The following is an 18,341-nucleotide window of genomic DNA, read 5'->3' on the forward strand; positions in this document are numbered from 1 at the left end:
ATCGATGGATGATGATTCACCACAATGTGGTCTCACACGGTTTTCATCCATTCCACAAAGCACGCACCATATCTCACGTAGCCCAGCAGCCGGATGCTCTGCAGAACACTTGAACAGATAGTCACGTGCTGCAGAATGTGGAATTTTAGAGCGGTACTCTCAGATTTTTCCATCAAATTATGCAAATTAACGACTTTGTCATTAATGATCCGTTAGTATGGTTATGGTTCAGTGTGTGAAAATAATATAAAATACTCATTTCGACTCATTTCGATTCCAGGCTGTATCACAACCGGCCGTGATTGGGAGTCCCATAGGGCAGTTGGCCCACAGTTGGCCCAACGTCGTCCGCGTTTGTCCGGTGTAGGCCGTCATTGTTAATAAGACTTTGTTCTTAACTGACTTGCCTAGTTAAATTAAATATGAATTTAAAAAATCCGTTTGCACCATCCTCCGGTACCGCCCATAATTTGGCAACCTCCCCCAGTTCTCTGTGGTTTCCATAGCAGCCGTGACCCAGCAGAAGATCAGGTGACGTCATGTTTCTAGGGCAATTAGACCAATACGCGTGTCACGTGTCTGCTATAAATTTGGAAGGCTGTTCTCTTTGCCTGCACAGTCACTGCAGCATCTCCTCGCAAGGTATGTATGATCGACGAAAGGATTTATTATACAACAATCATTGTGAAACTTATTGCTTAATATGTGGCTTTTTAGTATTTTGAATACGGTTGTAATAGTGTAGCAGTAGCTACTTCTGAGCCTCTCCTTTCACTTTAACATTACAAAGCCAGGAAATGATGGAGGCGGGGAAAGGATGCGCCCATGGCCTTGTGTAATAATTCACGTTTCTGTACAACTTTAATTTCTGAAAATATTACGTGTAGTTTGCTAATTAATACAAAGCACATACTAATCTTATTTATTGAGACACCAGTTGAGCGTTTATTGAGACCAACAAGATAATGCATTATTCATTCATTAGAAGGCAAAATGTGCAGAGGTTACGTGACACTGTAGCTCGAACGATGTTGCGTTTTTCGGAAGACTGTTGAGAACGAATATTGTGGATTCATACAACATTTAGATTGTCTTCAATAAATAACCAGTTAATCTGTTTCCCCACATCTGAATCTAAATAGTTGTATCAAATGGTCGGTGTAGATGACTGTACAGGAAATCCCAGAAATGTTACTCTGGCTAACTGGCTACGTGCCTCACCACAAACTCATGATTTCTTTTGATTGCGTCATAGCATTATAGAATGTTACGGTCGCAATGATGAAAAATCCAAACTAAAAAATCTAGCCAAATTAAGCCGAGCCCACTTTTTTTTTAAGAAGTGGATGTTGAATTGTAATTGATACATTCATGTTGACGGTTTTAATTTTGGGTATGAGATTAATAATGATTGAAGATGAATTGCATGATTCCAATGATGCTCTCTGAAGGGGGAAGCCATGATGTGCGGTGTCGCATCAATGTGCCTACCGATTAGTTTACTTTGTCGGAAATGTAGCAAATTGTATTCGTTGCTAAAAAATACATGTTTTTAAACTTTAATCAAGATGTCAACCGTTTGCAAAGACAGGAACAACAACTTTCGACTCGGGTCACTATGGAGGATGGAGAGGCAGCCATCTCCAGACGATGGGCCTTTTTCATCACTGCGATGGTGAAGGTCGTATCATACTGTAAGGTCATTTTACAGACCCGGCCTATTTTCCAAGCGATGCCATAAAGAATAAAGTGACTGATTCCCTGCTGAATTAATTGCGTCCTTCATAAACCACTTATTATATTCTGGATATAAAATGATTCCTCAGTCAAAAGAACAGAAAATGTCTTGTTAGAATAGTTGAAATGATTATATATTTCAAAATGTATTCAATGACCAATATGTAATGTATATCATCATCCTCATTAGAAAACTGCTCAATTTATCTAGTTTGGTCTGCTTATATGCATGTGCACTGTGTCAAGTATCCTTCTGGAAGACTGCTAAGGGCATTGATTGCACATGCAAAGGCCTAATGTAAACAAGATGTACTGTTTTGGTCGTGTGATTATAGATGGGGCCTAGTCCTATTTTCCTGTTTTAGGCCTGAACATGCCTGCAGCTGAGACTCTCTGACTCAAAGGCCGTGTTCAAGATCATCGAAACCGTGATGTATCCTGGGAAAATTGAGACTGACTGATCTACAAATAAAATGGAATAGTTATTTATGGTGCAAGTTAATCAGCCAGTCTCGACTTTCTTTTGAAGTCGTCTGCAATGTCGAACGCGACCAGTGTCTTCCTGTGTAAAAGAGGTGGTTCCCTCTACTCCCTCTCTCTGACCTGCTCAATGCACTTTCCTTTTGTTGGTATGCACTTAAAATCACCTTGAGGTTACCAAGGAGATATTTCTCCCACCATTATTTACAGTACATGTGTGTGAAGAATCCTATCCGTGTGTTCTTTATACCTGTATTGTTAGTGTATGTCTGTTGAATCAGTTTTCTGTGAAAGGGAACACATTGTTCTTTACCTGCCTTATGTAGGCCTATTTTTGTGCAGTTCCGGCTTGTATAGTGGTGAGAACTTGATAAGCACTGCTGATGCAACATGCAGCCCATCACTAGCTGTATAACTGCCTGAGTTGATGGTTAACCACACCTCCTGGCTTGACTTATGAATTTGATTCGTGCTGACTGAGTCCTCTCTTGATGCTGGGGTTAGAGATAGCTATCACTTCCCCAAAGATGACATTAGTAAATTATCACATGGATATCGTCTCCCAATCCCCCCCTGACTCAGCTGCACACTTCAGGCAGTCAGGGAGGTCACATGCTGGCAGGAGGTAACCCATCCTTAATCGATCCACTGCAGTTTGCCACAACAGTTCATTTATTCATGGCTGTTCTGTTCTGCAGCGGCCACCGTCATGCCTTTCCCAACGCTGTGTGCCTTCCTGTTGTGTTCTGGTTGGTCGGAATCTCCTGCTGACCTATTAGGTTTCACAGCTCTAACAGAAAACAAATGGACTTCAACATATTGCCACCTTGAAGATTTAGTCTGACATGGCACAACAGGGTTACAACTTGTTGTTCTTTTATCACCACAGGACAGGGGACTGGCTTATTATGCATTTAGCCAGTGTCTGGTTTTGTCCAGACAAAGCTGACTACATTAGTCTATTACTAGGCCTTGATGGTGTGATATTTAGTTGCATGACTGGCTGTCTGCAGTGAGCGTAGTCATGTGACAGTAAATAGGCAAGGTGCTGAGGCTGGCTGGTCCTGAGGCTTGTAGAGGAGGACTGGACAGCATGCCGCTCTCTGACAGCTGCCCAACCATATTAGACTGATAACATTCTCAGACTGAGAACCAGTAGGCTATACAGAGGTTCATTTGATGTATATGAGATTAGCCCACATGCAATAGTTTAGATGCAGGCTATTGAATCAGAATTATCTTGAAAACATGCTTTTGAACAAGTGTTTTTTAAAATATTTATTATGTAATCATGTTTGTTTCATAAATACAGAATATGATTGATATATTGATTTACTGAAAATAATATTCTAGATGTAGGGCTGCGTGAGTTTAATGCAGTTTATTTTCCAAAGGGGCGTGGCAGTCAGCTCAGCACTCACCATTCAACCTGCTCACTGTGTCTTGAGTCTCCAGTATCAGGGCCTGCCCCTCATGGCTCAGGTCTCAACAGTGGGAAAACTACTGAGCTAAAATCAATACAAGACATGCCTGGGAATGTAGAAAATGCCAGTGAGGGTGGGTGTGAGGCAGCACATTTTCATTCTCTCTCTGCTGAGGTTAAGACAGATTGGAGAGGTTAATGTGTGTGCTCTCTATGCAAATGACACCGCTGGTCATGGAAATTATAGTATATTTATTGTTATTACATTGTAAATATCTATTACCTACAATTAGCCAACCTCTTGCATCATATTTGCCTGGTTGTGTGTCATTCTTCCTGTGTGCAGCACAGTAAATGGACGTGGTGGTATGACACCGCACTTCCTCAAAATGGCTCCCAGGCTCACCTCTGCTAACAGGAATGGGTTCCATCTGCCTCATACCTCAACAGCCACACGCTGGTTTTTGCTTTGTTTCTTGATTGTCAGAATTTTAATGAATATCGTAGTAAAAGGCCAACTCATTCATAAACGCTTCCATATTGAGACTCACCCACTTTATTTTTGTGCCGTTGTCTGGGACATTTTCTGCCTGAGTGGGTATCTGTATGCCCCTGGGGTGAATGACCCACTTATTGCAGGCACCCTGTTTCTCCCCAGTAATGGGTTGGTGCTGTGGACCAGTGTCTGGGTGAGTGGAGGGTTGGACGGCTGCACCCCAACAGAGGAGTAGCCCCATAGCACTTGATTGTTACAAGTCTGTCTAGCCAGACAACTACCATGGTGGATGTTTAAAACAAAGTACTCATTATTGAGCTTTCTTGCCCCAGGCATTTAATACCTTGCTATGAAATATTATTGGTATGATGGTCAATATACCTAGGGATGTGACGGTCAGGTCATGGAATTTTGGATGGAGGTTATTGGTCAGCCAAATGACCACTGTCACCGGAATGGATGTAAGACACATTTTCTCCTCCACTCCTGATTGGTATGTTCTGCTGATGGGAGGGGGGAATCACCTAGACAACCAAATATTAGTTTGCTACAGCATCTTGCTTGTTTCAGAAAGGAGCAACTAAGTTAATCAAGTTGTAGAGTCTTACAGCAGAAACGGCGTCAACCGCATGAGTGCCCGGCTCTCCTGTTTTCAGTCAGCTGTTCTTTCCACACACCAATTGTAAATATACAGTACCAGTAGGGTTGCACAATTTGGGAAATATTCAGAGGTGGGACTATATGGGAATGAATGGAAATATATGCATATTAATACCATTTTAAATGTATTTTTTTCTTTTTTGCATTGGATATATTTATCATATGGAGACAAACCTTTTACCTTATCATAAATAGACATAATTGCAAATGATTAAATCCTCCCAATAGAAATAAAAATGTTATGAATTTAACTTTAAATGAGTTGACTCTTCACGTGGGATGATTTCATTGTACAACAGAATACCGAATGATCCATCGCATCTCCCAAAAATGTTTTCAACATCTGTAAAATGACAGTCTAAACTTAACGCTTTGGTTGTCTTCCTCTCAGGCTTCTATGTCTTCTACCTGGACCTCCTCAATGTCCACCTCTTGAACATCAGACTCTGAGACATCATCTTCGGTCACTTTCCAACCTTGTTGAGGATGGCTCGTCAGGCTCTAAAATCTGCCTGGATGGCCACCAATTTGTCAACCCTTGTATTGGTCAGCCTGTTGCGTGCTTTGATGCCTGCATTCCCAAACAAGGACCAGTTGTGCTCTGAGGCTGCTGTTGGTGGGATTTGGAGGATGATTGGTAACAGGGGAAAGAGCCTCAGATCCACAAAGCCCCTTCCACCAGGTGGCTGATGAGATGTTGGCACGACTGCCATACTGCATCTCCATCCCAAAGCCCTTGCTTGGAAGTGTACTTCACCAGACTGCCAAGAACCTTGCCCTCTTCCAGGCCAGGGTGGCGAGACACGGTAGTGATGACACCATAGGCCTTGTTGATCTTTGCACCAGACTGCATCCTTGGGGTCCAACATGTACGCTGCGGCGTGTATGGGCTTCACGCTTTTTGATGTATTTCAAAACTGCAGTTTCTGCTGCTTGGTGCAACCGTGTCGTGGGCAGGGCAGTACGGATTTCTTCTCTTACATATACAAGCAGAGTCTGAACATCAGACAGGATGGCATTTTCTCCCTCAATCGGTGCAATGGCTGCTGCTATAGGATTCAGGCTGCTTACCACTCTCCCCAAAAATACATAATCCAGGAGGATCCTCTTGATGGGGCTGTCCATATCATCAGACTGTGATATGGCTATTTCTTGGAGACTCCTTCCCCTCCAGGAGACTGTCAAACATGATTACAACACCATCCCAATGGGTGTTGCTGAGCAGCTTCAATGTGGTGCTCTTATTCTTCTCACTCTGCTTGGTGAGGTAGATTGCTGCTATAACTTGATGACCCTTCACATGCCTAACCATTTCAGAATTCTCTTCCAATACACATGGCCTGTGAGCATCAGAAGTGAACCAGTTGCATACATAGCTCAAGCAAGACCTTCAACAGCATTTCTCTGACAACGTTCCTCCATTGAGTCAAACTTCTGATTCCAGGAGGACCATAAGCTGTTGCTATCGATAAGGTGTCTGATTACTTCTATTTGAGGTGAAAATTATGAGAGGGACTTTTGTCAGAGGTTGCTTGTTGTGAGCGCTGAGGGAACTTTATGCACATGGCCAGATTCTGCATCTTTGTTGTATTCTTCACATATGATTTGGCACAGTATTTTCAAATGTACACAGATTTTCCTTCAACATTAGTTGCAGTGAAATGTCTTATAGTGCCTGTGGCATTTTCCTGTAAAGATTAGGGAAAACAATAGTAAAACATATAATTCCATGTACAGATAAATAGTTAAACTTAACAACTACTTTGTAAGAAGTGTTTTAAAATGAAACATGTATGGAAACAGGTGAATTAACACTCCTCAGTTAGCAGGCTCAAGCAAGCTAAAACCCACATGGTAGCAAAAGCTAACTAGCAGAAATGATTTAAACACACTGCTGTAGGCTACTATTTACTAGTTAACAAAAAATCATGTATGTCATATAAAATATATTCACCCCACCCAGTATTGTAATCAAAACTTACCAGAAAGCATGTAGTCCTTGGCTCAGACAGTGTGGGCTCAATAGCGTCTCATTAGTGTGCAAGATCTTGAGAATCAGCTGTACATGTGATGGAAGAATGCACTGTGCATGCAGAGGGTTGCAATTCCATTGAATTGGGAATAGTTTGACCCAAATATGCCACAAGATCTAGAATTGCCTTGTGTATCCCACAAAGGTTCACTGTTATAAGCTAACTTTTTAAATGAATTTAAGCAAAATTCCTAGGAATAACTTCCCATGAAGTTTCCAGAATTCCGAAAATTTACCGGAAAGTTTTCAACCCTAAGTACCAGTCAAAAGTTTGGACACCTACTCATTCAACGGTATTTATTTTTACTATTTTCTACATTGTAGAATAATAGTGAAGACGCCAACTATGCAGTAAAGCATATGGACTTCATGTAGTAACCAAAAGTGTTAAACAAATCAAAATATATATTTTAGATTCTTCAAAGTAGCCACCTGTTGCCTTGACAGCTTTGCACACTAGAAAATAGTAAATAAAGAAACCCGTGTATGAGTAGGTGTGTCCAGACTTTTGACTGGTACTGTATATGTGTGTTAAGAAGGTTATTTTATTTTCATGACCGTCTTCATCCATAACCATCTGTTACAATGTTATACAGTAATTGTGCCCTAAATATACCATGGCTCAGGCTTTTGCTTGAATGACACAATCACAAAAACTACTCTTTTCAGTGTTTGGAACCTGATCATGGGGTGTTGGTATGCAGATATGTGGTCCATTTAAACCTGATGTGTCAGTTTTCAGTAGAACAGGCAGATAAATGATTGCGGTGGAGTCAGAAGCAGAGGTGGATCCTATAGGCCTGTACAAACAGTGGCTGTTTTTCTGTGCTGGGTTTTTAATAAGAGTCACCACCGTGTTGTCAGCAGCCTGCGCCTGTTGAATTCCTCCACTTCAGCTCTTGAGAGCCATTTGACATCTTGAGGCATCCAGAACACAAGTCCAGTATTGATTGGTCCCCTCGACAAAGGGTTCTATTTGTCAGCCCACTTGCGTACTCTTGAGACCAAAAGAGGGGTGGTAGTACTTCAGACAATAATACACACACAGACACAATAACAGAACACACTGACATTTTCTTTTGAAGAGATGGACGTGAGGCTTGTCTACTGTTTTTCTCAAGAAATAACATGAAGGTGATAGAACTAGTGCAGTGGAGTTGATATGTGGATTGAACCAGACAGCAGCTGAATGGGAGAAAGGGAAGGTGTGTACAGAATATAAAGGAGGGAGAAATGTGAACATAACTAACATGGAGCCTTCTGACTGCCTCCCAGCCTGCTTGCCTGTATCACTAATGGCTGGGTCACCTTGTGATGCCTGTGTGGCAAGGAGAATTGAAGATGGCCAGACAGTCTAACATGATGACATCTTTTTAATGCCCTTATCCAAACGTTCAATGTTACTGAATATATCAACATTTCAAGCTCCAGACTAGTACTTTTAATTCCCCACTGGTGCAGTGAATGGCGTTGAGGTACAGATGGCATTTGTTTTATAGTCGGTGTGACTGCGGTAGGTGAGGAGGATTCACTGTGAGCTTGGCCCAGTCGGTTCATTATAGACCAGTCAATCCAGGCAGCATACGCAGTGCATTCTGGGGCTCTTTAAAAGGACCACTGGCAGGAAGAACAAGCAGATTAGGATAAGCCAGCTGGGTTAGTTGCGGTGGGAGCCACACACAGGAATACAGGCACAGATTATCAAGTTGTCTAACGTTACACCAACCAGCCGCAAGGGCAATCCTGTGTCCTTTCAAAGACGGCGCTAAGTCCTACCTTGCTGCAGCACAGCAGTTTTCCATAGACGCCTGCAAGCTGTGGAGAGGGGAGTTGTGAGGACATCTATGATTTATTGCTCATTGGCGGATACTACAGATCCTAAGCACATTCAGTAAGGTACTTGACTCGCCCTTGTGATACTAGTCCAATTAAATATGTAGTTTTGCATAGCCCTAACGTTATAGCCTACACCCAGACAGTTTGAACCGGGTGCTAGACATTAGAAAACCAGACAACCTGTTGGAAGAACCTAGGCCTATTTTGAGTTGATTGACCAAAGTGTTGCTTCGATTGGTCTGAGGTGTTTTAGCCCCAAGGGCTTTGTTCCCACTAGTCTAGCCTAATGCCCAGAGCTCTACTAGTTCTGTTCTGTTCCGTGTATGGATTGTTTCTGTGCACCCATTTCAGTGACCCTCCGCTCAGAGGGGAAAAGCTAATGGAGGATAACTGGGACTCCCTTCATATAGGGATCCAGCTTTTGTCAAATGAACATCAGATTTGACATTTCGTAGCTGATTAGGATAACCTAATTACCCTAACCTGCTGCCCAAGTTAAGGTTAGGAAAATGATTAGGGTTGGCTAAAATGTAAAAAAAAAAAATCTTCTTTTGATGTTAATTTGATAAAAGCTGGATACCTTCTAGCCATGACTCGAATATAGCCTATCTGTCCAGGGTTTCTATATCAGTGTCTGGTTTTGAGGTTATGGTGACCCCTTCACTTGTTAAGTTTACAAAGAGGCACTCAGGCTTTTTCCAAGGTCTCATTTTAGACGTAACAGCCGCTCGTACAGTCAGTTGCTGATGTGTTAATAACCTTAGAATTTCTGCGTTTTAATTAGGTAAGGTTACAGCAAGGCTAGGTTATGGCCTAATGATTTATCCTAACTTGAGAGAAGAAACAAAACACATTTACCTTTTCTTTCAACTTGTCATGGATTTCTTTTTTTTTATAGACCTAAATGTTATTTTAGTTCTGTTAGCTTGGACCTCCATGTGCAGCCAAAGTCACTATCTGTCATCATGGCAGACTAGGACAAATCAATAGTCTCCTTTGTTGAAAAGGATCTGGGTCTGTCATTTGCTTTATTGGTTTAAATGTCACTTAGTGGCAAGGAAGTATGAACCCTTTGGAATTACCTGGATTTCTACATGACTTTGTCATATCTGATCTTCATCTAAATCACTACAATAGACAATGTGCTTAAACTAATAAAACGCAAACAATTATACATTTTCATGTCTTTATTGAACACGTGTAAACATTCACAGTGCAGGTTGGGAAAAGTATGTGAACCCTTGGATTTAATAACTGGTTGACCCTCCGTTGGCAGCAATAACCTCAACGGTCAGGAAGAATTTTGGACCAATCCTCTTTACAAAACTGTTTTAGTTCAGCAATATTTTTGGGATGTCTGGTGTGAACTGCTCTCTTGTGGTCGTGCCACAGCATCTCAATTGGGTTGATGTCAGGACTCTGACTGGGCCACTCCAGAAGGAGTATTTACTTCTGAAGCCATTCTGGTGATTTACTTCTGTTTAGGGTTGTTGTCCTGTTGCATCACCCAACTTCTGTCGCACTTCAATTGGCAGACATTCTCCTGCAAAATGTCTTGAGGAACTTTCGGAATGCATTTTTCTGTTGCTGATACTAAGCTGTCCAGGCCCTGAGGCAGCAAAGCAGACCCGACGCTTCCTACATCATACTTTACAGTTGATGGGGTTTTGATGTTGGTGTGCAGTGCCTTTTTTTTTTTCTCACATAGTGTTCATTCTGAACAACTCCACTTTAATTTCATCTGTCCACAGAATATTTTACCAGTAGCACTGTGGAACATCCGGGTGCTCTTTTGTGAACTTCAGTCTTTTTTTTGGACACCAGTGGCTTCTTCCGTGGTGTCCTCCCATGAACACCATCCTTGTTTTACGTATCATAGACTCAACAGAGATGTTAGCATGTTCCAGAGATTTCTGTAAGTCGTTAGCTGACACTCCAGGATTCTACTTAAGCTCATTGAGCCTTCTGCACTGTGCTTTGGCAGTCATCTTTTCAGGACGCCCACTCCTAGGGAGAGTAGCAACAGTGCTGAACTTTCTCCATATAGACAATTTGTCTTACTGTGAACATCAAGGCTTTTAGAGATACCTTAGTAACCCTTTCCAGCTTTATACACGTCTACAATTCTTAGGTCTTCTGAGATCTCTTTTGTTCGAGGCATGGTTCACATCAGGCAATGCTTCTTGTGAATAGCAAACTCAATTTTTTTTTTACAGGGCAGCGCTAACCAACATCTTCAATCTCATCTCATTGATTGGACTCCAGGTTAGCTGACTCCACTTAGCTTTTGGAGAAGTCATTAGCCTAGGAGTTCACATACTTTTCCCAACCTACACTGAATGTTTAAATTATGTATTCAATATAGACAAATACAAGAATTTGTTATTAGTTTGTCTATTGTTGTGACTTAGATAAATCCAACCAATTTATACAGGTAATTCCAAAGGGTTCACATACTCTTTCTTGCCTCTGTATAGAGCAATACAGATTATGCTAAATGATGCATTGATAGATCGATAGCCCAGCACTAGGACTTGTTTATAACAGCAAAGTTTCAACATTGATATAAGAGTTTGCCCACGTCAATTTCCAACAAATGTTTCCATCGACGCAAAATGAAGAAGCAGGAATTTTCTGATTGTTGCATCACTTTGTTAGCCAACGGTAGTAACTCAGTTATGCGGTCCATCCTCCAACAAGTACCTGACATTGTTATTGGTCAACTGTATTTTGCAAGTATTGCCTCAAATGTGTTCAAACCTCTCGAGACCTCAAATTACCTTCAGCATTGCTAACCAATACTTTTTTTTTCTTGCTAGGCTATATAATTTGGTTGAACATTTCTTTGACTTGCTCAAACATTATGTAAAGACAGAGTTGAACTATAAAGCCTTATTTTTAGTCTCAGTTGTAACTTGCTTTCTAGTTACAGGAAGTGTCAGCAACTAACCCAGCTGGCTTATCCTAATCTTCATGTTCCTCCAGCCCGTGGGCTTTTTAAAGAGCCATAGAATGCACTGCGTATGCTGCCTGGATTGACTGGCCTATAATGAGCCGACTGGGCCAAGCTCACAGTGAATCCTCCTCACCTACCGCAGTCACACCGACTACAAAACAAATGCCATCTGTGCCTCAACTCCATTCACTGCATCAGTGGGGAATTAAAAGTACTAGTCTGGAGCTTGAAATTTACAGAACAGCCAGCCACTCTGTCAGAAATACCACACATGCAGCAGCTTGCCCATAAAGTAATGTGCCTATCCCAAGGCTCATTTATACGTTTCCATGCAAGTTGAGCTGAGAACAGAAAAGCATGCGCGTCCAATCCTCTGATTATGGAACCATTGGGGAAGTCATAGTAGACAAATGGCCTAGTCTCCTATTAAACCAGAAGGTTAAAGTGGAAGGCTGTGTTTTATCGTTCCTTACACACCGCAGCCTCTGGAAAGTAATGAGACTGGCCTGGCACCAGACCTACAGGCTGGTAATACAGTGAGAGCTAACATTGCAGAGGAGAGCTACTGATTGATATCCCTTGTGGATTCAGAGTGGCTAGAAGGGAGGAGCCCAGAACCCAGTGTTTGTTCTGTACTGGGCTAGTTTCCCCTGGTGTATACAGAAAGGAATTCCTCTGCATGGGAAGTCTGGCCCTGTTGCTTCTGTCTGGCATATTAAACAGGCCTGGAGACAATGGAGCTTCACGTAGCCAAGTTAGGGACACAAATCGAACCTCCACCTCCCATCACTAGGCCACCTAGTCCTGCAGAACAAGTGTTTGACTTAGCTAACTGCTGCTACGTAACTGGACAAATTAAACTGGTACTAATTTCTCTGCTGTTATAGAAAAAAAGATTGATTGTAGATTCTAGGCTCTGAGAATAGACGGCCTGGGAAACTTCAGTGTTAAGCCTACCCTCTTTGTGAAAGCTGTACATTTGCAAGACTTTGCTGTTTCTACAGGGAGATACTTTTGTTGCTATACATTTTCTAATGTCTTGTTTCAGGTTCACCACTACAACCCAATCAACAGCAACTATGTCAGACCTCTGTGTTGGAATCAACGGGTAAGCATTACATTCACCTCTAATACACAAATTGTTGCATATTTATCAAAAACAGTGTTAAACACTGCCATTAAAAAAAAAAGGGAAATGGCCCATGTGTACCAACAGACATCCAGCCCCAGTTAAGAGTTATGTAATAACAGGCTATGAAGCAATATAAATGTGCAATGCAATTGCAGAACACACTGATAACTGAAGGATCTATGGTGTAAATCGCATTTGGGAGCAGCAAACAGTGAACACTGAACAGACATTGGTCGTCTTCCTATGGGTATCTGTCAGCCCCCACAGAGCCTGTGGTTGTCATCATGGGCCAGTTGCACCAGTTGAGTGAAAGTTGTTCTTAAATTTTAGTTTGGGCGTGGCTACGTCCAACTTTGGGATAAGAATTTAGTTATAGCTAAGTCCAGCGTAAGCAATGGGCGTTCATGAGATTTGATGCTTTTATAGTGATGGTTGCTAGGCAGCGCCCATTACAAGGCTTTTACCATCCTCGTGACCATTCTGAACTTTGCAAGGCACATCTCATCACTTTGCAAAGCCCACCACTGCATGTTTTCTAAACCACATCTGGATAGGTCAATCAATAATTACTGTGGGAATGAATATTATGAATATATTAGCATAAAGTAGGCTCATTGTTATGCTCGCTGTCCTCAAACTCCATGTCATAAATGAACCACGGTGCAGTGCGGTAGGTGTACATTTTCTTTATTAAATAAATGTTCCACCAAAAAAAATAAAAAATAAACAAACGTAAAGCTAGGAGTGCAACACAAAATCCCACAACAGAAAGGGGGGAAAAGGGCTGCCTAAGTATGATTCCCAATCAGACAACGATCGAAAGCTGCCTCTGATTGGGAACCACACTTGGTCAAAAAACAAAGAAATAGACAACATAGAATGCCCACCCCAAATCACACCTTGACCTAACTAAATAGAGAAATAAAACGTCTCAACTAGTGTCACGCCCTGACCTTAAAGTAATAGCCGTGTGGTGTAACAGGTATCATTTTTAGGTCCGGCGAGAGCACATTTTACGTTGTACATAGAGTTACGACTAACTGGTGCAACCGGTCCCAGAAGGTGTGGTGTTGAGGGGAGTCAGTAGTGTTAGATGGGAAGGGGACAGCACTGTTAACAGATAATAAGGATTACAATGTAAACCAGCACATACAACACAGTCACACGGTTAAGTACACACATTTCTTCACTCGCCCTTCCACATGATGTGGAAATCCTAACTTAAACATGTTCATTTAGCATCTGGAATTTCACAGCAGTCCCAATAGAGGCCGGACGAGTGAATTTTAGACTGGTTTTTGGGATTTCTACCCTAAAAACCAATGTCACCCTGTGTGTACTGAATCCACCCTTTCCCTCGCTGTCCAGATTTGGCCGCATTGGCCGCCTGGTCCTCAGGGCCTGCCTGCAGAAGGGAATCAAAGTCGTTGCCATCAACGATCCCTTCATCGACCTGCAGTACATGGTGAGCTGAGTCCCTTTCAGTCCCTCAACCAACAGCCTTCATATAACATGGCACCCTGCCATATTAATCAGAGGCCAGATCAAGCTACCTGTGTGCTTGTGGTAGTATTTATTGTAATGACACACCAATTACCCCATGTGTAATGAACTGATAAACTTGATGTTCTCTGACAGTGTCAGTTTTGTGTTCTCCAACATTCTCTTTCTCCACAGGTTTACATGTTCAAGTATGACTCCACCCACGGCCGTTACAAGGGTGAGGTGAGCATGGAGGACGGGAAGCTGATTGTGGACGACCACTCCATCTCCGTATTCCAGTGGTGAGTGACGACATCATCACGTGTGCTCGGGCGTGCGGCGTTCCTGTACGTCTGAGTAAAGTTCCATTCTATGGGGCTAGGTTGATTTGGGATTGAGCGTGTGTGTGCCCCTTTCTCCCTGGCTCAGAGTATTACCTCAGTGTTCTGTAATTTCTCTGGCCATTATCTCCTCAGTGTTGCTATCGGCCTTTGAGAGCTGGCGCCACCTGTCTGCAAGGCCCAGCTCACAGCGATAACACTGAGGCTTAAAGGAAATATTCACCCATTTTGAATGTTAATCCCAAAAGTTCCAAAGGAATAGACATTTAAAATGTCATATTATGTCTATGTACAGTGTTGTAATGATGTGTAAATGGTTAAAGTAGAAAAGGGAAAATAATTATGGGTTGTATTTACAATGGTGTTTGTTCTTCACTGGTTGCCCTTTTCTTGCGGCAACAGGTCACAAATCTTAATGCTGGGATAGCGTACTGTGGTATATCATCCAATAGATATGGGAGTTTATCAAAATTAGCTTTGCACAGACACCCATAGAATTCGAAAACAATCTGAGGGAAATATGTGTCTCTATGGTCATACATTTTGTAGGAGGTTAGGAAGTGCAGCTCAGTTTCCACCTCATTATTTTGTGGGCAGTGTGCACTTTGTCTGTCTTCTCTTGAGATCCAGGTCTGCCTAATCTCTCTCCCCATTAGTATGAAGCCCCATGAGATCCCATGGGGTAACGCCGGTGCCGACTACGTCGTTGAGTCCACTGGAGTCTTCCTCAGCATTGACAAGGCCTCTGTAAGTAGCAGTACCCAGACACAGAAGACACTGACACTCGTGTGTCCCCGTCAAGCACTGATAACTATAGCGCTCACCAAGGCCTTGCGTCAGCCATATAAGTAACCCTAATGTACTTTGCCAAAATAAACCTATGAAACTCTAAAGACTTTATCAACAATTCTCAAGTGTATTAGGACCAGTCAGATCCAGACACAAACATTCAATATGATGCATTAGATGTGCTTTTCTGTTTCCACAGTCCCACATCCAGGGTGGTGCCAAGCGGGTGGTTGTGTCTGCCCCCTCCCCCGACGCCCCCATGTTCGTCATGGGAGTCAACGAGGACAAGTACGACCCCTCCAGCATGACCATCGTCAGGTGAGTACCTTTTATTCCTGACCAATACATGCATGATCAAAGGGCGAACTCTTCACAAGAATAGTCAACCTTTAATAACGCTAGCATAATTGATTCATCTGAATTGGTGACCTATTGTAATTCTCTCTGGTCATCCACAGCAATGCATCTTGCACCACTAACTGCCTGGCCCCCCTGGCTAAGGTCATCCACGACAACTTCGGCATCGAGGAGGCCCTCATGGTCAGTGTTTTTCTTCCATTAGACTGTCTGTCCATGCATCTTCATGACCAGCATGCAGGGAGCATCGGAATGTCTTTTGGTCCTATGCTCCATATTGACACATCCGCTGACGCTATGGAACCCATGCTCATCTTTCTCTATCTCCTGTCCTCTCAGACCACAGTCCACGCCTACACCGCCACCCAAAAGACGGTGGACGGCCCCTCTGCCAAGGCATGGCGCGATGGCCGTGGTGCCCACCAGAACATCATCCCTGCCTCCACCGGAGCTGCCAAGGCTGTGGGCAAGGTCATCCCTGAGCTCAATGGGTCAGTAGATGGAGGGTGTATGTGTCACAGGAGGCTGGTTGGAATGACATCAAACATGTGGTTGATTCCATTGACTCCATTCCAGCCATTATTATGAGCTGTCCTCCCCTCAGCAGCCTCCTGTTGTGGGTGTGTTTGCATACATTTATGTGATTGTGCCTACTACTTATCAACGATGCTGAATGCAGATGTTTGCTTGATGGAAAAAGACTGCTTATTTAAGTGCTGATGTGAGTCTTCTCTCTCTGTCAGCAAGCTGACTGGCATGGCCTTCCGTGTGCCCGTGGCTGATGTGTCAGTGGTGGACCTAACCTGCCGCCTGTCCCGGCCCGGCAGCTACGCTGAGATCAAGGCGGCTGTCAAGAAGGCCGCCGAAGGACCCATGAAGGGATACCTGGGATACACTGAGGACTCTGTAAGTTAATTACAAAATATGTATGTCAGCATGAAAGATGAGCAGAGGTGTAAATAGAGCTCAGTTTAACTGGCAATTATATGATGTGTTATTAGCAAGTTGTAGTTTAAAAGCAGGGCTCCTAGATTACATAGATCTCTGTATACTGCAGTTCTATTGGTGGGTTTCTCACTGCTTATATTTCCTGTCCCACCAGGTTGTGTCTTCTGACTTCATTGGAGACACCCACTCCTCCATCTTTGATGCTGGCGCCGGCATCTCCCTCAACGACAACTTCGTCAAACTCATTTCCTGGTAAATAACTCCCTTAGAATTAGAGATAATATTCAATCATTCTTAGTTCTAATTCTTATAGTTCCTCCCCTGCTAACGCTGGACCCCTTTTTGGTTATTCTCAGCCCTCAACTAAACTATGACACCATCTGTCTGTTTCCCCAGGTATGACAACGAGTTTGGCTACAGCCACCGCGTCGCTGACCTGTTGCTGTACATGCATTCTAAGGAGTAACTTTCCGGCTCCAGAAAGCTGGAATGGGACCCACCCCCCTTTTACATGCACTCACACCCTCCAGTGTCACACCCTAGCACCCCCAGCCCTCCACCACTCTCTACAAGACAAGTTAGTCTCTGTAGTAGGCTGTGTGTACGAGTATTTGTTTTTTCCTTTATGGAAAAGTCCCACTGAGACGGTTTTGACTTGACAGTATGTGTTTCTGTGTCTTCCCAGAACATTCCTGTAGATGTTTCCATACTGGCTGTTACCATGTAATATTGGTGTTAAAATAATTCTAGTTTAAGAGTCAAGTGAGAAAGACAAGCTACTGTAACTAAAAAAAGTAATAAATCTGGAAAATCTTTACAAATGTCTCTGTCTTGCCTTGTTGTTGTTCATGTTTCCTGTTTGCCCAGTGTTATAAGAACATGTCTTCACACAATGACAAATAAGTCATCTGCATTCAGGATAATCAACAGGATGCATTATAAAGAGACAATTGTATGATGCGTTTGTTACATTAATGACAGGATTAGACTTTTGTATGCACATTTGCATTATTTGATCAGTTTGGTGAACACTATATTGAAACAAATGTTATTCCCTGAACTACAGTTTTAATAGCTGCTGCTTCAGCCAGGCCAGTTTTAATATTATGCTGGAACAAAAGTCTGCATACCCATGTTGGTACCTAGGACCAGGAGTCAAACATGATTGATATTGAATTTGCCATCTGGTTGTGCATGTTGCACTGGATGACTTCTCAGCCAGGTTTTCTGACAGAATTGAACAGGTGTAAGGCCATGGGACTGAGTTTCTCAATCAAGTATCAACTCTCCAAGAACATGCAAATGCATTCTGGAAGTCCACTATTGCAAGTGATTTAATCCTGCCCTAACGGAATCGCAGGAGACATCTAGTGGGAAATATTGTAGCACAATAAAGTAAACCAAATGACAGGTGGTATAGTTTCTGCATTCAAAACTGTTCACATGAAAAACCACAACATGCATTATTTTGGAATGTCATTATAGCATGGCGGTTGACATTTCTATATTAATTAGACTGTAGCCTAGACTACTGCACATTGTAGATGCCTGAATGACCATAATGCGCTTTAAAGGTCCAATGTAGCCATTTATATCAAATAATTTCTGGGTAACAATTAAGTACCTTACTGTGTTTCTTTTTGACCATTTTAATTGAAAACAAAGTTTCTTA

General features: G+C 42.6%; 1 protein-coding gene across 1 annotated transcript; it reads left to right on the forward strand.

The window, feature by feature from the left end:
- Positions 1–538: 538 nt before the first annotated feature.
- LOC129857301 (glyceraldehyde-3-phosphate dehydrogenase) lies at positions 539–17,490 on the forward strand. Its single transcript, XM_055925410.1, has 11 exons — positions 539–642; positions 12,669–12,728; positions 14,121–14,217; positions 14,430–14,536; positions 15,232–15,322; positions 15,564–15,682; positions 15,823–15,904; positions 16,061–16,212; positions 16,465–16,627; positions 16,824–16,921; positions 17,066–17,490. The coding sequence occupies exons 2-11, from the start codon at positions 12,700–12,702 to the stop codon at positions 17,133–17,135; spliced, it is 1,008 nt and encodes a 335-aa protein (XP_055781385.1). The 5' UTR covers positions 539–642; positions 12,669–12,699; the 3' UTR covers positions 17,136–17,490.
- The last annotated feature ends 851 nt before the right edge of the window (positions 17,491–18,341 follow it).

Source organism: Salvelinus fontinalis, chromosome 6 (genome assembly GCF_029448725.1).
Source record: "Salvelinus fontinalis isolate EN_2023a chromosome 6, ASM2944872v1, whole genome shotgun sequence".
NCBI lineage: Eukaryota > Metazoa > Chordata > Actinopteri > Salmoniformes > Salmonidae > Salvelinus > Salvelinus fontinalis.